General features: G+C 54.2%; 1 protein-coding gene across 8 annotated transcripts in view; it reads right to left on the reverse strand.

Annotated features, from left to right (window-relative positions):
* Positions 1 to 15982, reverse strand: part of TNS1 (tensin 1) — a 106831-nt gene that overhangs the window by 21420 nt on the left and 69429 nt on the right. For 2 of the 8 annotated variants that reach the window (XM_032847446.1, XM_032847453.1), the window contains 6 exons: positions 12292 to 12375; positions 7724 to 7920; positions 6686 to 6761; positions 2927 to 3019; positions 2286 to 2309; positions 1788 to 1826 (listed from right to left, as the gene is read on the reverse strand). In XM_032847446.1, coding sequence (XP_032703337.1) covers positions 1788 to 1826; positions 2286 to 2309; positions 2927 to 3019; positions 6686 to 6761; positions 7724 to 7920; positions 12292 to 12375 — 513 coding nt within the window. The remainder of the gene's footprint in view (positions 1 to 1787; positions 1827 to 2285; positions 2310 to 2926; positions 3020 to 6685; positions 6762 to 7723; positions 7921 to 12291; positions 12376 to 15982) is intronic. The other 6 variants (XM_032847450.1, XM_032847447.1, XM_032847448.1 and 3 more) reach the window with 6 other exon arrangements.

Genomic DNA, 15982 nt, shown 5'->3' on the forward strand with positions numbered 1-15982 from the left:
TGAATGCATGACAAACATTAAGCACAGTGCCTTGACCAGAGCAGGTTCCCTTAAAGTCTGCTCTTCCTCTAGCTGGGTAATCCTGCCTCTGATCATTTTTCCTCACAGGAATCTTTTTCTGAATTTCTCATCAAAGTCTCAGCAGGGAAATCAAGCAACACTTCAGAGGCTCAGCAAAGAATGTGCTTTAGTCTGACCCGGGAGGCGGTACATGAGTCAGGAAAAATGGAACAGGCTGCCCACAGCCTTGCTCCCTGCCACTCTCCTGCCCCACACCCCAGGCCGCAACAGCAATTCCAACCCCACGCTGGAATCCCAGGGCACAGTGCCTAGAGGCAGGAGGAGGGCCTTGAAATAGCCCCTAGATGAGGAGGAGACAGAAGAGTAGGTCCAGTCTGGGTCCTGCTGCCTCCTCACTGTGGCCTTGGGCAGAAGCCCCAGACCCCCAACCCCACAACACAGGCCTCAGCCCCACATCCATGAAAATGATGGGTGTAGCTGAGGAGATCCGCAAGAACCTTCCCCTCCAAACTCTGTGGCTCCAGGACACAGGGAAGAGGGCTGGAGGCCTCGGGGCTGTGAAGGCTGAAAGGCATCTGTGAGGCAAAATGGGCAGGTCTCAGTTCATAACTGCTAATACTCACTTCTCTGAAGCATTGCCCCCAAGCGGGAAACAGAGCATCCAGGGCCTGTCAGCTCCTGGGATAATCTCCCCTCAGACCCTCCCACTAAGAGCATTTGTGGGAAAGAAAGAAAGGAAGGAAGGAAGGAAGGAAGGAAGGAAGGAAGGAAGGAAGGAAGGAAGGAAGGAAGGAAAAAGGAAGGAGGGAGGGAGGGAGGAAGAAAAGCTGATAGAACTTTAAGGAAACCAGGCTGCAGAGAACCAGGACCCAAGTGGGAGGTCAGAACATCTAACACGTCAGAGCTGGAAGGGACCTCAGCCTCCCCCCATCCAAGGCCCCCTGGTGAAGGAGATGGGGACACGGATGCCCAGAGCCACACACAAAAGGCCTAGGCTGGCACCCTCTTCATTTTACCTCATGCTCTGACTTGTCATTTGAATTCTGTCCCTAATAAGTTAAAGGCCTCCAACCCAATCAAGTCCCCTCTCTGCTTTCCTTTCTCTGCTTACATCCCATTCCCTGCTTCACATACAACACAGAGTTCATCTAAATCGAGGGTTAAGCTGAGCCACAAACATGCGAACTCCAGAAAACTATCAAAATTATGTGCATGGGTGTCCCGACTCACTCATGTGGGAGTGGACCCATCACTGTTCTGAGAGCCTCAGAGGAATCCAAGCTCCCAGAAGGACAGACTTCCTACCACCTGTGTTGAGAAGCCCCAAGCACGGGCTTCAAGAAGCCTACTCTTGGCTAAGACTGCTGAGAAGGCCTGCTTTGAGTGACACACATGGAGTGCCCCCAGGCAGCAGAAGAACGTGCGTCCCTTCGCCTGCCGAGGGGGCTGGCAGCACCCCCAGTCAAGCTAGTGGGGGTGCGGCTGTAGGTGGGGGTCGTCACCAGATGGCACCGCCCTGATGCCTGGAGCCGGCTATGCCTGAACCCCAGCCCAGCTTGCCCGTTAGAACTCAGGCAACATCCAGAGTGAGTGACAGCTCATCACGGGGTGGGGGGGGGGGTGGGGAACAGAAGGCTATGTGCCCAGTCATCTGAGACCTGTCAGGAAAGAGAGCTACTCCCGAGCCAGCCCGGGCAAGCTACTCAAGAATGGCCATTCCCAGACCCAGAGAGCAGGAAGCGGCCACACAGCAAAGCCACACTTACCTTTGGGAAGCTCAGTCACCACCTTCCCCTCATCCTCCTCTGAGGGAAGATGAGAGGAGAGGTAGGAGGAAGGAGAGGCAGGAAAGAGAGGCAGGTGAGGAGGAGAGGAAAAGCAGAAAGGAGAGAGAGAGATCGATTAACAGAGATTATTTCCTGAAAGACAATCCGCTGAGAAAAAAGAGGCAAGAAAGCAGGGATGAGACCGGGGCAGAGGAGCCCAGGGTAAGAGGTGAGGTCCACCCTGACACGGCCCTGGGGGCTCGGGACACATAGTCTAAAGAGGGCTTCGGTCTCAGGGACAAGCCCCCCGCCCCCCGCCAGCCCCTACGCCTGGGGTTTGCATCTCAAGCAGAAGTGTGCTGGCTGGTGAGAGGAAGCCCCAGGCCCCTTGTGCTCCCCGGTGACTCAGTGTCCCCGGCCATGCAGACACCTCCAAGGGGGAGGCTGTGCCGGCCGTGTGTCCATGTGGGTCACACATGCGTGTCATTGCCCTCCTACCTGGCTGGATCAGTCTTCTGGCGACTAAGGAAGAAAAGCAAAGTTGGCCCCAAGAGCCCCAGCCCAGCCCTAAAACCAGAGACAACCTTCTGGTCTCAGTCTGCTCAAAATGGCCACTCAGGGACCAGGGCCCTCTACTCTCCCCTTGCCCACAGGGAGGAGGGGAGCTGGGGGATGTGGTGAGGAAGTGGGAGGTGGGAACTGGGGTGTGTGTGTGCACGCACAGGTATATATGTGTGTGTGTGTGTGTGTGTGTGTGTGTGTGTGTGTGTGTGTGTGTACGGGGGGATAGAGCCAGGCTTCTGGCAGGGAGCTAACCAACTCCAAGGAAACTGAGGCCAAGCGTCCAAATCCCCAATTCTGAGCCCCTTTGGAGTGGCACTGACCCTACCTGTCCATGGGCACGAGGTTGCAGAGGGACCCATCCCCCTCAACCCCTGCAGAGAGCCCCCCTCCTCAGGACTGACCGCATTGTGGGCACAAAGCCAGGCTTTCTTGTTTCCAGAGGGTCCTGAGGACCCATCACCTCTGGGCATTTTTTGATGAGATCCCGAGGCTCGGCCCGGGACCACAGGGGTCCTCCAACCCCTACTCCTCCCTCTGGCCTCCCTACCGCCTCCCTTCCAGCTGGAGTCACTCACCACCTGTAGGGTGCAACAGGATGTCCGCTGGATTGTGGGGTTTCAGGCCGAGAGCAGACAGGGGTGTCTTGGCCAGACCTGGAGGGGAGCGCACTGTGCCAAGAAGAAAAGAGGAGACACGGGGAGTGAGCCTGGGGATGAGGGAGGTGTGGGGAGAGGAAAAGGGGGGCAGGAGCGGGGACACCCTTGAGTGAGGACATGTTGGTGAGGGGTGGGCAGCAGGAAGGAGGACAGGGGAGCCGGCCCCAGCCCCAGGGGTTGCTGCCTTGCTCCCACTGCCCTTTCCTGTTTCTGTGTTTCTCCACAGCTCCAAGGGTAGAGTGAAAAAGTCAGCAAATGCCCCTCAAGCCGGCCCTGGCCCTCAACCTAGAGCAAATAACTTCTATCCTGGGGCCCCCAGGGGCATCACTGCAGTCCCCTTACATCGCCATAGCTTACAACATACACACGGCTTTCCTTGGCTATCTCTGACTTCCTCTGGATTATATTCTCTCTTCCCTCATCCTCTTGCTCCCCCAACACACACACAAGTCTTTCTACACCATGCACTTGGGTGGGCTTAGAGAACAAAAGGAAACGGGAAAACAAGAAGGCACATCCTATAAAGGACAGAGGGAATAAGGGATCACAGGGGGAGCCCTGCCAACCCTGAGACCCCTGGGTAGCCCTCAGCTGGAGGTCTTTGACCCCCAGCCAACCATGCCACTTGTAAACCCCAGGAAGAGAGAATTTCTCAGTGTAGGGCTCTCTGTACTCCCAAAATCTCGGTGTTCCTCTGGCAAGAGCACCAACTCCCTGTGCAAACCCCAGGGCCCTTCCAAGCTGCCTGGCTGGGCTAGAGGTGTCATGGAACACGCAAGGTCAGAAAGGGCTGTCCAACCTTGTCCCACCAGCCAAGGACATGGCTGGACTCCGAGCTGAACGGCAGGGTGGTTGGTATGCCCAGTCACACGATTTCTCGGGGGGAACTGCCATGTCTCCTATCACGGCTGCTGGGAGCATGCAGAGGCCACCGGCCCTGAGGACAGGCAGCCACACAGGTCAGCCAGAGCCCAAGCCTGCCTGCCACACACCAAAGGTGCCAACAAATGAGCTGTAGCCCTTGGGTGCCTGGTCCCCACACGGCAGCCCCAGGACCCTCCTGGACTTCTCCTTTCCCCAAAAGACAGAGAGACCCACTGGAAACAAAAACATACAGTCTCTCACTATAAGCAACATACATAGCTTCTCCGTGCACATGTGGGTGTATACACAGTTACACACAGAAATAGTGAGAAATCACAGGGCTCTAGATGGGGCAGACTGCGTCCGAACACCGTCCTCAGATGCCCAGTGGACATAACACAGCAGAGGGGACAAATGTGTACAAATGCACACATCCCAATAACAAGGTAAGGCAAAGCTTGCATGTCTCTATCCCTCCCTCTCCTTACACACACACACACACACACACACACACACCCCACACACAAAGATTCAGTTTCTGCCCCCCTCCCGCACCCCTGCCCATTACTAAAAATGGCGTCTTGCAACAGACCCTTATTGATGTTTGTCAAATGAATGAATCTGAATGTAATTAACCATGGAGGAATGAGCCCAGCCTCAGAGACCACAGTCCCTTGAACACCTGTGGAGCATCTCCAGCCCACAGGCGAGCATGTGTTGGTAAAGGAGGTGCTGCAGAGGCACAGGGCGACCACTGAGACAAGACGAAGAGGACAAGAGGCAGGGGGAGGTTTCTCTCGGTTCCACCTCCAGCTCCTCCAGCTCCCTAGTTGCTCGTGCCCCCGTCCCCCGGCATCAGGCTCTTCTGCTGAAGCAGACGAGTGGGCGGCCCCAAAGCCAGGCAAGGTTTTTGCTTCCCAAGAGAGGAATTCCTTGCATTTCTCCGCCTCTGTCCTCTCTCCCAACCCTGTGCACTGATGAAACCTCTGACTTATTCTCCCTGCTGGGGCAGCAGGGCTGGCCAGGGCAGCGAGTGAAGAACGGGAACAGACACATATGACAAAACCTAAGCCTCACGCCACCCGGATGGCTTCCATCCCACATGGGGTGATGCCCAAGATCCTGGCTGACTGGACCAACAGCGAATAAAAGCATGCAGGAGGGTGGAGGGTTAAGACCACCCTCAGGAAGGAGAGCGATTCTAGGGAGTCACAAAAGGCCACGGAATTGCCTCTTGGGTAGCCTGCCCTGGGCGCGCACTGTCCAGGATGGCAGGCAGGTCGGTGACGGCTGTACAGCCAATCTGAATTGAGATCCGCTCCAGGTGTAACACACACTGGGTCTCAAACACTTGGTAGGAAACACGAATGCGATGTATCTCTTTATATTGATTCCATGTTGAAATTATAATATCATAGATCTTTCGAATTCCTTAAAACCTGTTAAAAGTAATTTCACCAGCCTCTTTTCACATTAAAAGAAAAAAAAAAGATTGAGCACTGGGCGTTAGAGGCGACTGATGAATCATTGAACACGACATCTGAAACTAATGATGAGGTACGATGTGTTGGCTGATTGACTCTCAATAAAAATTTTTTTAACCTGGTGATTCACAGACCTGTACTCCTGGGGATAAAAATATATTATATGTTTATAAAAAATAAAATTTTTAAAAAAAGTCAAAAAAAAATTTTTTTTAAAGTTTGTAAGATACCTCATTAATATTTTTATCTTGATCTATCTATTGAAATGATAATGTTTTAGACAGTTGGGGTTAAACAAAAAAATATTAAAGTTTACTTCTCCAGTTTTCTATGATGTTTTTCAATGCAGACATTAGAAAATGCTCCATCACAAACGTGACTTGGGCTGGATTTCCACTGGGCCACGCTGCCCTAGGGAGGATCATGGCTTCCACTCCCAGCTTTGGCTTCCTGTGTGCCCCAGACAGCAGCCCACACAAGGTCCTCAGCCCAGGGCACACTCTCCCCTCAGGACAGCCAGGCCTCGGGAGAACATACTGCCAGCTCTGGTCTCCGTCCTCAACCTCCAACCCTTCCTGGTCTCTCCTTCCTTGGTTGCCCCAGGCCTGCCACAGGGACCCTGAGTCCTTCTCAGGCATGTTCTATCGCTGTCATTCCACGGCTACCCCACTTCCAGCTCCCCCTGTCTCATCTACCATAAGGTACACGACCCCAGCCCTGCACTCATCCAGATCTTCTCTTTGGATGGAAAGGCCTCTGCCCATCAGGGCTTTGCCTCTCCCGTGAGTGCATCACAGGCTAGAGACTGAATATTCCTGCCCGGACACTGTGGACAGATGAGCTGGGGACTCCTTTCTTCCCCTGATGAAAACTTAGTAGACTGAGTGAAATGGAAGAGGTGCCCGGATATAGATAGAAATGGGGCTCAGGAGCAAGGAGATCAAGGGGTACAGAAGACCAGAGATACACAGCAGGTCACAGAGAGTCACTTTAGGATGGGAGGGTGGAGTTTTGCACACAAGATGCAAAACCTCTCAATGATTAGGAAAATTCTGGACTTTGGGAGGCCAGAGACCCCACAGAAGGTCAGTAGGATCCCGATGTGGAGGGGTGGCTGTTGCACCCCCACATGCGTGCGTGTGGACAATGGAAGGAAGGGGAGTCGGACAGGGATGGTGAAGTGAAACGAGCCATCTGGACCCAGAGTGACAGATCTCAGCCCTGCCCTCTGTCAGCATCTCCCCCCAAACCCGAGGTGCTTACTCAGGCCAGGGCTGAGAGAGAGCCTTGCGGGGACCCAGGGAAGACAGGCTTAGTGAGGAGCTCTTACCCCCACTGGACGGTGGGCTGGTCGGGGAGGTTCCCTCCATCTCCTCAAAGGCCTCCTTGTAGCTGTGCAGATGGGGCTGCGGGAGAAGAAGAGGGGAGGTGGGAGGGGATGCCCACTGGTGGCTGTGACCCTGAAGAGCACAGGTTTCCCAGGTAACAAGCCCACATGTCCCCTTGCCAGCCCTACCACCCACCCGTCCCCGAGGAACCACAAAGTCCAAAGGGAGATCCTGGCCATTCATGGCCCACCCCCCAACCCCAACTCCTTTGTCACTGAGAGAATGAGAAGTTCTATTTGCAAAGCCATGATCCAGCACGGGTGGAAATCAGGAACACTTGCCTTGGAAATATTCCGCAACAGAGACAAAGAGAATGGGGCTGGGGATGGGGGACTCAGGTCCTGCCAGAAGGCAGCAGAGAAAAGATGTCCAAAAACCATTTTTAGCCAGAATGACTCGCTAGCCTGGATTTTCTGGGACATGGGTCACTCATATCAGAATCTTCCAGCATGGATGTTTAAAACGCCTATTCCTAGGCCCTGCCCCAGATCTAATATGCTGGGATCTCTGGAGGTGGACTTGGGAATTAACATTTTTATCAAGCTCCCTGGTGGTTGTTTTGCTCTTTGAAGTGTGAAAGCTACTGCCTCCCATGACAGACAGACATTTTGGCATTGAAATTAGATCTCCCAAGGAAACCCCACACCTAGAAAGAATTCAAAACCACTCTTGTCAGTCTATAGGGTCTGGCTGGGAGCTTAGAGACTGTGGTCATCTGTGTCATACCCTTACCATCCTACTAAACAGCACTCTTTAGGAATCAAGGAGGGAACTTTGATCTCAGTGTTAATCTAAAAAGTGGGAGCATATAAGCTATTTAGGGAGGAAATGCCAGATTCCATGTGCCAGAGAAGAGATACGGGGTGAGGACTGAGTTTCCTGATAGGGCAGGGCCACGCAGGTGACACTGTGACTCCTAGACCATTGAGGCGGGCTCCACTCCTATCTCTCTGGCCACAGGATGCAGCCCAAGGACTCACCTCTTTGGGTCGCCCTCCAGGATTGAGGGCAATGGTGAGAGCCAGCTCAGGGGAGACGCACTGGACAGGGGAACGAACCCCAGGGCTACGGGGGGACGCGGGTTCTGGAGACTGGTTCTCATACTGTCCATCGCTGGCTGCCCGCCTCCGGAGAGGGGCAGGGGGCTCTGCAGGCTGCTTCTCCCGAGCCTGCACCCCTGCAAGGAATGCGGGGCAGAGGGGGGAATGAGGATTGTAGACGAGAAAGGATCGATCAGGCCCAGTTCCCCAGAGAAGGAGGTGTGTCTCAGCCAGGGTCCACGCTGGAGCTGGGCCTGTCTCACCTCCGGACTCCCCACTGCCTCCCTCTGCCCACACCCCAGGCTTCCTCTGCAGGGTGGGGGATCCACTGAGGTGGGGCTGGCCTTCCCCAGGATTCTCCACCCTGCACAGGATTGGGACCCAAAGCACAAAGGGCTGATACAAGAAACAGATGTCAATGCCTTTCAAACCCTGGAGGCCGAGGGCCAGGGTTTCCAGGCAAGTGAGGGAAGGTGGGGAGAGGAGAGACCGTCTCCAAGGTGACTGCATCAACCAACAAGCAACATCAGGCCCGCAGGGAAGAACTTGGGAGAGTGCAAATAATGCATCATCTCGCAGATGGTGCTCCCGAGAAGAAACAAAGAAATGACTAAGCCTTGTCATGAAGTCCCCAGCCCCAGCTGGACCCTAGAATATTGCTGGCCTTCTCTGGGGTTCCCCAGCCTTCCTCCCGTGCACCTCTGAAAAACTTTACCAACCGCCTTTATGTTGGCCTCTCGTCTACCCTCCCCTCGTTGTGCCCCAAAGATGGTCCAGCTTCCCGCCCCGCCGCTCCCCTCCCCTCCCCTCCCCTCCGAGCAGCAGGCCAAGGGCCTGAAGTCATGCGCTCCATCTGCCTTTCTGCATTCCCTTCCATTCCCCAGGCCGTGGCAGGCTGTTAGCCTCACCCGCCTTCCTTCCTACTCTGTCTCCCCGAAGCTGGGCTGAGCCTCACTGAGCCGGCACCAGAATCCTAGAAAACATACTCCCCACGGCCCAGAAGCCAAGACCCAGCCTGAGGACAGGCTTCTTGTCTTCGTGATCTTGCGCGAGGACATCCGCAGCTCTGCCTTCACCACACCCCCCGCAGGGGTAGGTTAAGCGAGGGGAAGTTCTGGGCTGCACCAGAAGACACATGGGACCCTGGCTGCGCCGGCCTTGTGGCCGACACATCGGGGAGCCCTGTCCCGTGGCACTCTGCGCACACACACACACCACTGGTCCCCCCAGGATGTGCCTGTGAGGCCCATTCCAGACTGAATAGCCTGCCCTCCATGGTGGGGTCTGCGTGTCCCCTGCTCCGGCTCCTGGCACAGCCGCTAAGGCTGCCATGAAAATCCCAGGCTGGGAAGCCTTCTGACCTGTCACGAACAGCAGGCTGCCGACGCCAGACGAGGGGTGGACACACACTCGCTCACGCGCACACGCACACACAGTCCCTCGGAGACACGCACTCATCCGATCACATAGCCGGGGGCCCCATCCGGATTGCGGCAGGACTGCTGTAGTATCTACAAGGCAGACGGACCCAGGGGGCTGTGGGAGGAGGTTTCAGGCCTCCTCTCGGGACTCTCTACAACCCAGGGCAGCCTGCCTGCTGTCTCAACCGAGAGAAAAGAGCCCTGAACGGGACAGTGAACCAGTCTCACAAACTGCTTGACTTAAAGCAAATAAGCCCTCCTCTTAGAGTGCCCTGATTTTCCAAATAGGAAAATGGGAGGTCACTGATCCAATAGTTAGGACCAGGATAGGACCATCAAGCCAGATTAAAGACGCAGCAGGCTCTCCCAGGGCTGGCAGCTCCTGGGACCCCAGGCCGCAGCCACCCCAGGCTCCCAGCCATCAGAGAGGGGGCTGCCCTGAGCACCACACCACGTTTGCAGGGGCTTCCTGCCTTCGCCCCACTTTTCCCACCTCCACCGAGTCCCTGCCTCCTGGGCGGCCTGGTCCAGAGCTGCCGTGTGTTTCATTCCTGGCAAAAACATTAGAAAGAAACAGACATAACCATTGATTTTCTAATAATAATTGTGACAAAGGAGGCCCATTTGGGAAAGGCTCTGGGGGTTTGGAGCTAAGTTCAGCTCCAAGGTTAAAAGAAATGCATTAGGGCTGGTTTCAGTTCCGGCTCACCCAGCCCAGCAGCCTCTTTCTGGCAGATCCTTGTGCCTTTGCAAGGGGTGGCCGGGTTCCCTGGTTGGGGATCTGATGTCTGCCCTTGAAAAGTGGGTCTGTTTCCATTCGAGGCCCTAAATCTCCCCGAGGGACAGAGAAAAGGCTCTCTGGTTTGCCCTCCACGGTCAGGAGCTGAGCTGGCTGTAGCCGCCCAGAGAAGGGGCCAGACCACCCGAGAGGGGCTTCTCAACGGCGGAGGAAGTGAGATCCTGGTATAGTCAGCTATCTGAAAATGACCACACCTCCTCAAGTCCCGTGGCAGGGGGAGGGATAGACAGGACGACCCCCAAAAAGCTGGACTCTGCAGAAGGGGAAGACCCCACATTCCACTCCCACGGAGATGGCCCCTCCCCCTGCAGCGTGCCCCATGGCACCAGTGGCCAGTCAGAGCCTCTCACATTCTCTGAACACAGTATCTCACTGTTGTTCCCTTTGGCAGGCCCAGATATGCCCCAGAGTGCTGGAGAGCCATGTCCCCTCTCTCTTGTCCTTCTCTACAGGAGGGGAGACAGGGCATGGCAGAGGGGGGGAAGAGAGCTCTATTGTTCCTCAGCCAAGCTGGGACAGCTGGACACAAGCTAACAGCCAGTGTCACAGAGAGAACACCCCTCCCTCATGTCCCAGAGACTGACCGATGCTAAAAATAGATTTAGTCCCTGCCACACACCTCCACACCACCACCCTCAACCCCAGGACTTTCTCGGTCACTTGGCCTGGTTCCCTGTCTCTGTCGAGGCCTCTGTGTCCACATGCTCCACTCCCTACACGCGTGCACACACACACACACACACACTCTGACCTCTGCAGCCCTAGCACACACCCAAACAACCACTTTGGCAAAGCACAGGTGCCCCGAGTCCTATAGACAAACGCCTGGAGTCAGGTTTCATCACACGCCGCCCCTATCCCCCCCTGGCCCCCGGACTGGCCACGGCCACCCCCGCAGACCCAGCTCTTCTTTCCAGCCTTCCGATTTCCAAAAGCCTGGATTCCTCAGCTCCAGGCGACGGGCCTGGGTGTCCAACAGCATGCCTGGGGCTCCGAAAGCCAGGGTCTCCGGGAGGCCACCTGCTGGGCCAGGGCACCAGAAAGCCACACGGCGATCACACTAGCAGCCCCAGGGCAAGCCATGCCAGCTCCCTTCAGGACGGGCCCACTGTCCCAGATCTGCCCCCAACGCCCAGGTTCAACTCAACACTGCGCTCCCCACCACTAGGCCGAGAAAGGGTGAAGGGAGGGGAGAGGAAGCGGACAGGGGGCATTCTGCTAGAGCCATCTCCCCATTTTCCATGGACTGGGAAGAGGAGGGTCTAGGCAAACACCAGATATTGCCATTAGGAGTCAAAAATCCCCACTACACCTATGCCTTTTCCTGGAAATGCTCAAGGCCATGACCTGGGGGGAACCTGAGCACAGCCTATCTCTCCCCTGGGCCTCCAGGCTTGGAGGGGCAGGGAAAATGATGGGGCAACTCCCTCCCCAGAGCTAACAGCCTATGGGCAGATGCTAGTGGGCATCACCCTCCATGCGGGGTACGCCATATTGGGGCATGTCAAGCCACCATGCAAAATACACATGGTGGGCTATGATGACTCCCTTTTCCCTTTCCCTCTGAGTAACTAAGAGACTTGCCCAGGGTCACAGAGGTAGTCACTGGCAGAGCCCAGACCACGCCCAGGGCTTCTGACTCTTGGACATGGGTCCTGTGGTCAGAGATTCGGGATGAGGGCAGAGGGGGAGCCATGTCCCCAGAGGACCATGCTCAAGAGTAGACAGAACAGCAGGTGCCAGGACGCCACTCTTTGTCGTGAGCCTGGTGACCCATGCAAAGCACAGCCTGGCTCCTGCTGAGACCCTGGCCCAGCAGCCTGGGTGGTCTGGCCAGGGTGGCTGGAGGGCTGGACTGTCCCCACCCTCACTGAGCACGCTTACTGCAAAGGCATGTGTGTCCGTGGGGAGCCTGAAAGCTCATCTAGTCAACCTAGACCCTGTTCCTAGCATGTAAGGCCAAAGCCAAAAGCATCAGGCCTGTGTCCATGCAGAAGTGGGAGCACTCGCTCATGCAGAAAGGAGGGGGAGAGAGTCTTGAGAGAGGCAGGAGGGAGAAGTAGGCTGTGGCCGGGGGGGGTTGTAAGGAAGTGGGGGGGGTGGCAAAGAGTTGGAAAGAAGAGAACAGAAGGAGGAGGAAGAAAGGTAAGGGGGATGGAAAAAAATGAACCAGGATGAGAGCGGGCAAAGGTTAGAAGAAGTAGTCCATGAGAAAGAGGGGAAGAGAAGCTGAGAGCTACAATGAGGGCCAGAGACTGGTAAGGGGGAAGGGGTGGAGGGGAACCAACCGGAGAGGGAGGAAGATCGGAGCCGGTGGAGAGGACGCAGCTGGAAGCCGGTGTGTCCCATGCCCTGCAGCTTGGCGTTGTATGCTGCCCACCCCGACCCCGGGGAGCCGGCAGGGAGGGAGGCAAGCGGGAAGAGAAGGCCGGGGGCAGGGAGGGGATGACACCAGGCAAGGGAGGCACCACGCCCATGGCACAGAGGACAGATGGACACAGGACACACGGAGAACGCAAGGGACAAGGCATTAAACAAGACAAAACAAAACAGAAACAAAGAGAAAATCAAGATTAGTTGGTGTTCTGAGTCTGGGATCTGGCCACACGCTTAGAGGGAGGTGGGAGGGTGTCAGAGAAGAAGAGAGGGTGAATCCAGGGTCTTGCTTCCCCAGTGGGCAGGTGGACCTCCTGCTGTCCCTCAGGATGCCACATCTCTCACTTTTCTAACCCCAGCATGGGGCAAGCAGGTGCTGGCCCAGGACCAGGCGAGCAATCCTATTGCCCCACAACTCACCTGTCCTCACAGTCAGCACGGCCCCATCCCGGGACCTGTGTCCTCTCGTGGTCACCTGCCTCTTCTGGACCCAGCTGTGACCCTACCAGCCTGAGCCCAAGGGCCACAGTCCCTAGCATCCCAGCATCCCCCTGCCCTTCATCCTTCCCTCACCCCCACCTTTGTAACCCTCTTCCCTGGAGTCCCTTCCACTTCTACTCCTGCCCAAGGCTGCTGGGCACCACCAGAAAGTCCTTAAAATGAGCCCATCCTGATGCACTATGAAGACCTGCTACACCCTCCTTTTATCCACATTCACTGACTCCCTGTCCCCACGGGGGCTGCACAGGAAACCCTGCTCCCTCCCCAACGCACTGCCTCACAAGCTAATCCACACCAGCTTCTTGGCCACTTCCCTCTCATGCCTCCAACTGCCAAATGCAGGAGGCTCTGGGACTCAGCCCTGGGACCTCTGCTGCACGTGTGTTCCCTCCAAGTGCACCCACACGTGCCATACTTCACATGACACCATACACTGGCAACCTTACGTCCCGGCATCACGATGCCCACATTTCTAAGTTCCAACCTCTCCCCATGGCAGTTTCAAGGGCATCTCTCAACTATCATAGCCAAAATCACACTGCCAACATTCCCTCCAAGTCTGCTCTTCCCACATCCTTAACCCATCTCAGCAAGGAGCAACTCCATCCTTTAGTTGCTCAGGTCCAAAAACCCTAGACCTGTCCTTGACTTTTCTTGTTCATTTCCCACATCTAGCCTTGATGGCTCCGCCTCCCAGACTGTCTACAGCCTAAGCACTTCTCACCATCTCCACAGCCACCGCTCTGATCAAAGCAGCAGCTGCCTCACTGTCTACCTCCCTTCCATCCTGGCCACACTGATCCTTTTAGAATGAGTCAGATGACATCACTGCTGTGCACACAGCACACAGAGTAAAAACCCAAGTTCTTAGAATCACCTATAAGGCCCCCTGCAAGCTGGCCTCCAGGCCCATTACCTCTTTGACTTCGAGCCCTACTCCACACCTCACATCAGGTACACCCCGACTCAGGGCCTTTGCACTTGCTGTTCCATCTGTACGTCCCCTCACTGCCCAGGGTAGCCTTCCCTGATCCTATGTCAAGTGCAACCACCTACCCACTCTCAACTCCTCACTGACACTTTCCTGCTTCATTTTATCTCTGTGCCACTTACCACCCATCTGACAGATTATATATGTATTCGCTTATGTGTTTATTGTCCATCTCCCCCATGAAGGCAAGGGTTTTTACCTCTTTTGTTTACCACCATTTTTCCAGACCCTAGACTAACACAGATGAGGAATGCATGCTGAATGAATGACTGAATGGACCTGGATGTAATCTCCTCTTTCCATGATGAAATGTAAAAGTTGGGTTCTCAATTTGAGGTCCCAAAGCTTGACACATATATTTCCCTGTATCTGTATTCATCCTTCACTCTTACTCCACAAGGAGGTATCTCACTTCCTCGTTGAGCCTTAATCATCCACCTGGGCTCCTAGGCCTATATCCCCTCGTCCTTCCTTACTGATCTTATTCTGGCAACTTCTTTCTCTTCCATCTTTTTCTTCTTTCTATTCCCTCCATATTCAACTTCTGCTTCTCCTCTAAAATCATTCTCATGGCTTCTATATTTAGAGGGGAAAAAAAAAAAAGGCTCTCCATATCTTCCTGCACTCTTCAGCTACCATTCTCTTTGCTTTTATCATACAACCACTCAAAAGAACAGTGGGCATCCTGGCTGCACTGCCTCTCTGCACTCACCCCTCAATCCTGCCGTCTGCTTTCTGCCACCACTGCTCTACTGAAAATGTCTTTTGAAAATCCCTGGGGCCACCTAACTGGAAAGCTCAGTGAATTTTCCCCAGTCTTCCTCCTCATGATCTCTCCAGTGACATTGTGAACCCCCCACCCCCACTCCTGGAAATCCTTTTCTGTCTTGACTTCTGTGGTGACCCACTGTCCCTGTCTTCTCTCACTGTCCTGAACGTTTCTTCTCAGCCCCCTTCCCCTCCATTCCCCTCATAGCCATTTCATCCTAAGTTCTTTTCTCTCCATGCCCTCTGACATAGAGATCTCATTCATGGCCAGTGCTTTAACCCATGTCTTTGTGAGGATGACTCCAAATTCTATAGTTTTTTCTATTTTTTCAGGCTCCAATTCCAGATGTTTAGCTGCTTACCATACATGTCTATGTACAGGCTCTACCGTCACCTCAAACTCAACATAAGGAACACTGATGTCTTCATCTTATATGAAATCTGCTCCTCCTAACTCCTGGCTTATTAATGGAACTAGCATTCTGTTCCTATTCATGGAGCCTCAGAATCCTCTTTGAGGTCTTCCTCTCCTTCACCCTTACACCCAATCAGTTTGTAAGTACATTGGCTCTACTCTTATAGTATCCTTGGCACCCATCTCTTCTTTTTCATCTCCATGGTCAGCACCCTAATACAATCGCCTGACCCAGTCTACTTAATAAACAATGACATCTCCCAACTCAGAGTCTCTCCTATTTTGCATTCCTCCTGCCCAGATCCACCAGATATGTCTCCCTAAATTACAGCTCTAATCATGGCATACTCCCAACTAAAACATGGCCGCAGCTTCCTACATTGCCACTAGATAAGATTCAAGCTCTTTAGTCTGGTATTTTATGACCACCCAGAGGCAGGTCCCAGGCTACCTTCCTTGACTCTCTCTCACTGCCAATATGCTCTCAATCTACTATATTCGTCAAACACTTATGCTTTCCTGTGTTCTTTAAGAACCCTGTCCCTCCCATGACCCCATCCACTTCCAAACTCCTATTCCTCTCCCAAGGCTCTTATTTAAAACTCACACTCAACATGCTCCTTAATCTCTTCCACTGATACTGATCTTTCCTTTTTCTTTACTCCCACAGAACTTTCTCCATATCTCACTACTGGGAATGACTTCATTTTAAAGTTCAAGTTCTTTCTCCCCTTACTAAACTCTAGACTCCTTAAAGATAAGATGCACATCTGATCGCCAACATGCACAGAAATCTCTACCTCTAGAGACATCTGAGATCAGTCCAGTCACAGACTCAGGATCATAAGATAACATGGACTTAACAACTCTGGCTCCTATTTCTTTTTCTTGTCTTATTGCACTGGGTAAGATAGCAAATACAATGTTA

The sequence above is a fragment of the Lontra canadensis genome, unplaced genomic scaffold (genome assembly GCF_010015895.1).
Source record: "Lontra canadensis isolate GAN:19392208 unplaced genomic scaffold, GSC_riverotter_1.0 scaffold188, whole genome shotgun sequence".
NCBI lineage: Eukaryota > Metazoa > Chordata > Mammalia > Carnivora > Mustelidae > Lontra > Lontra canadensis.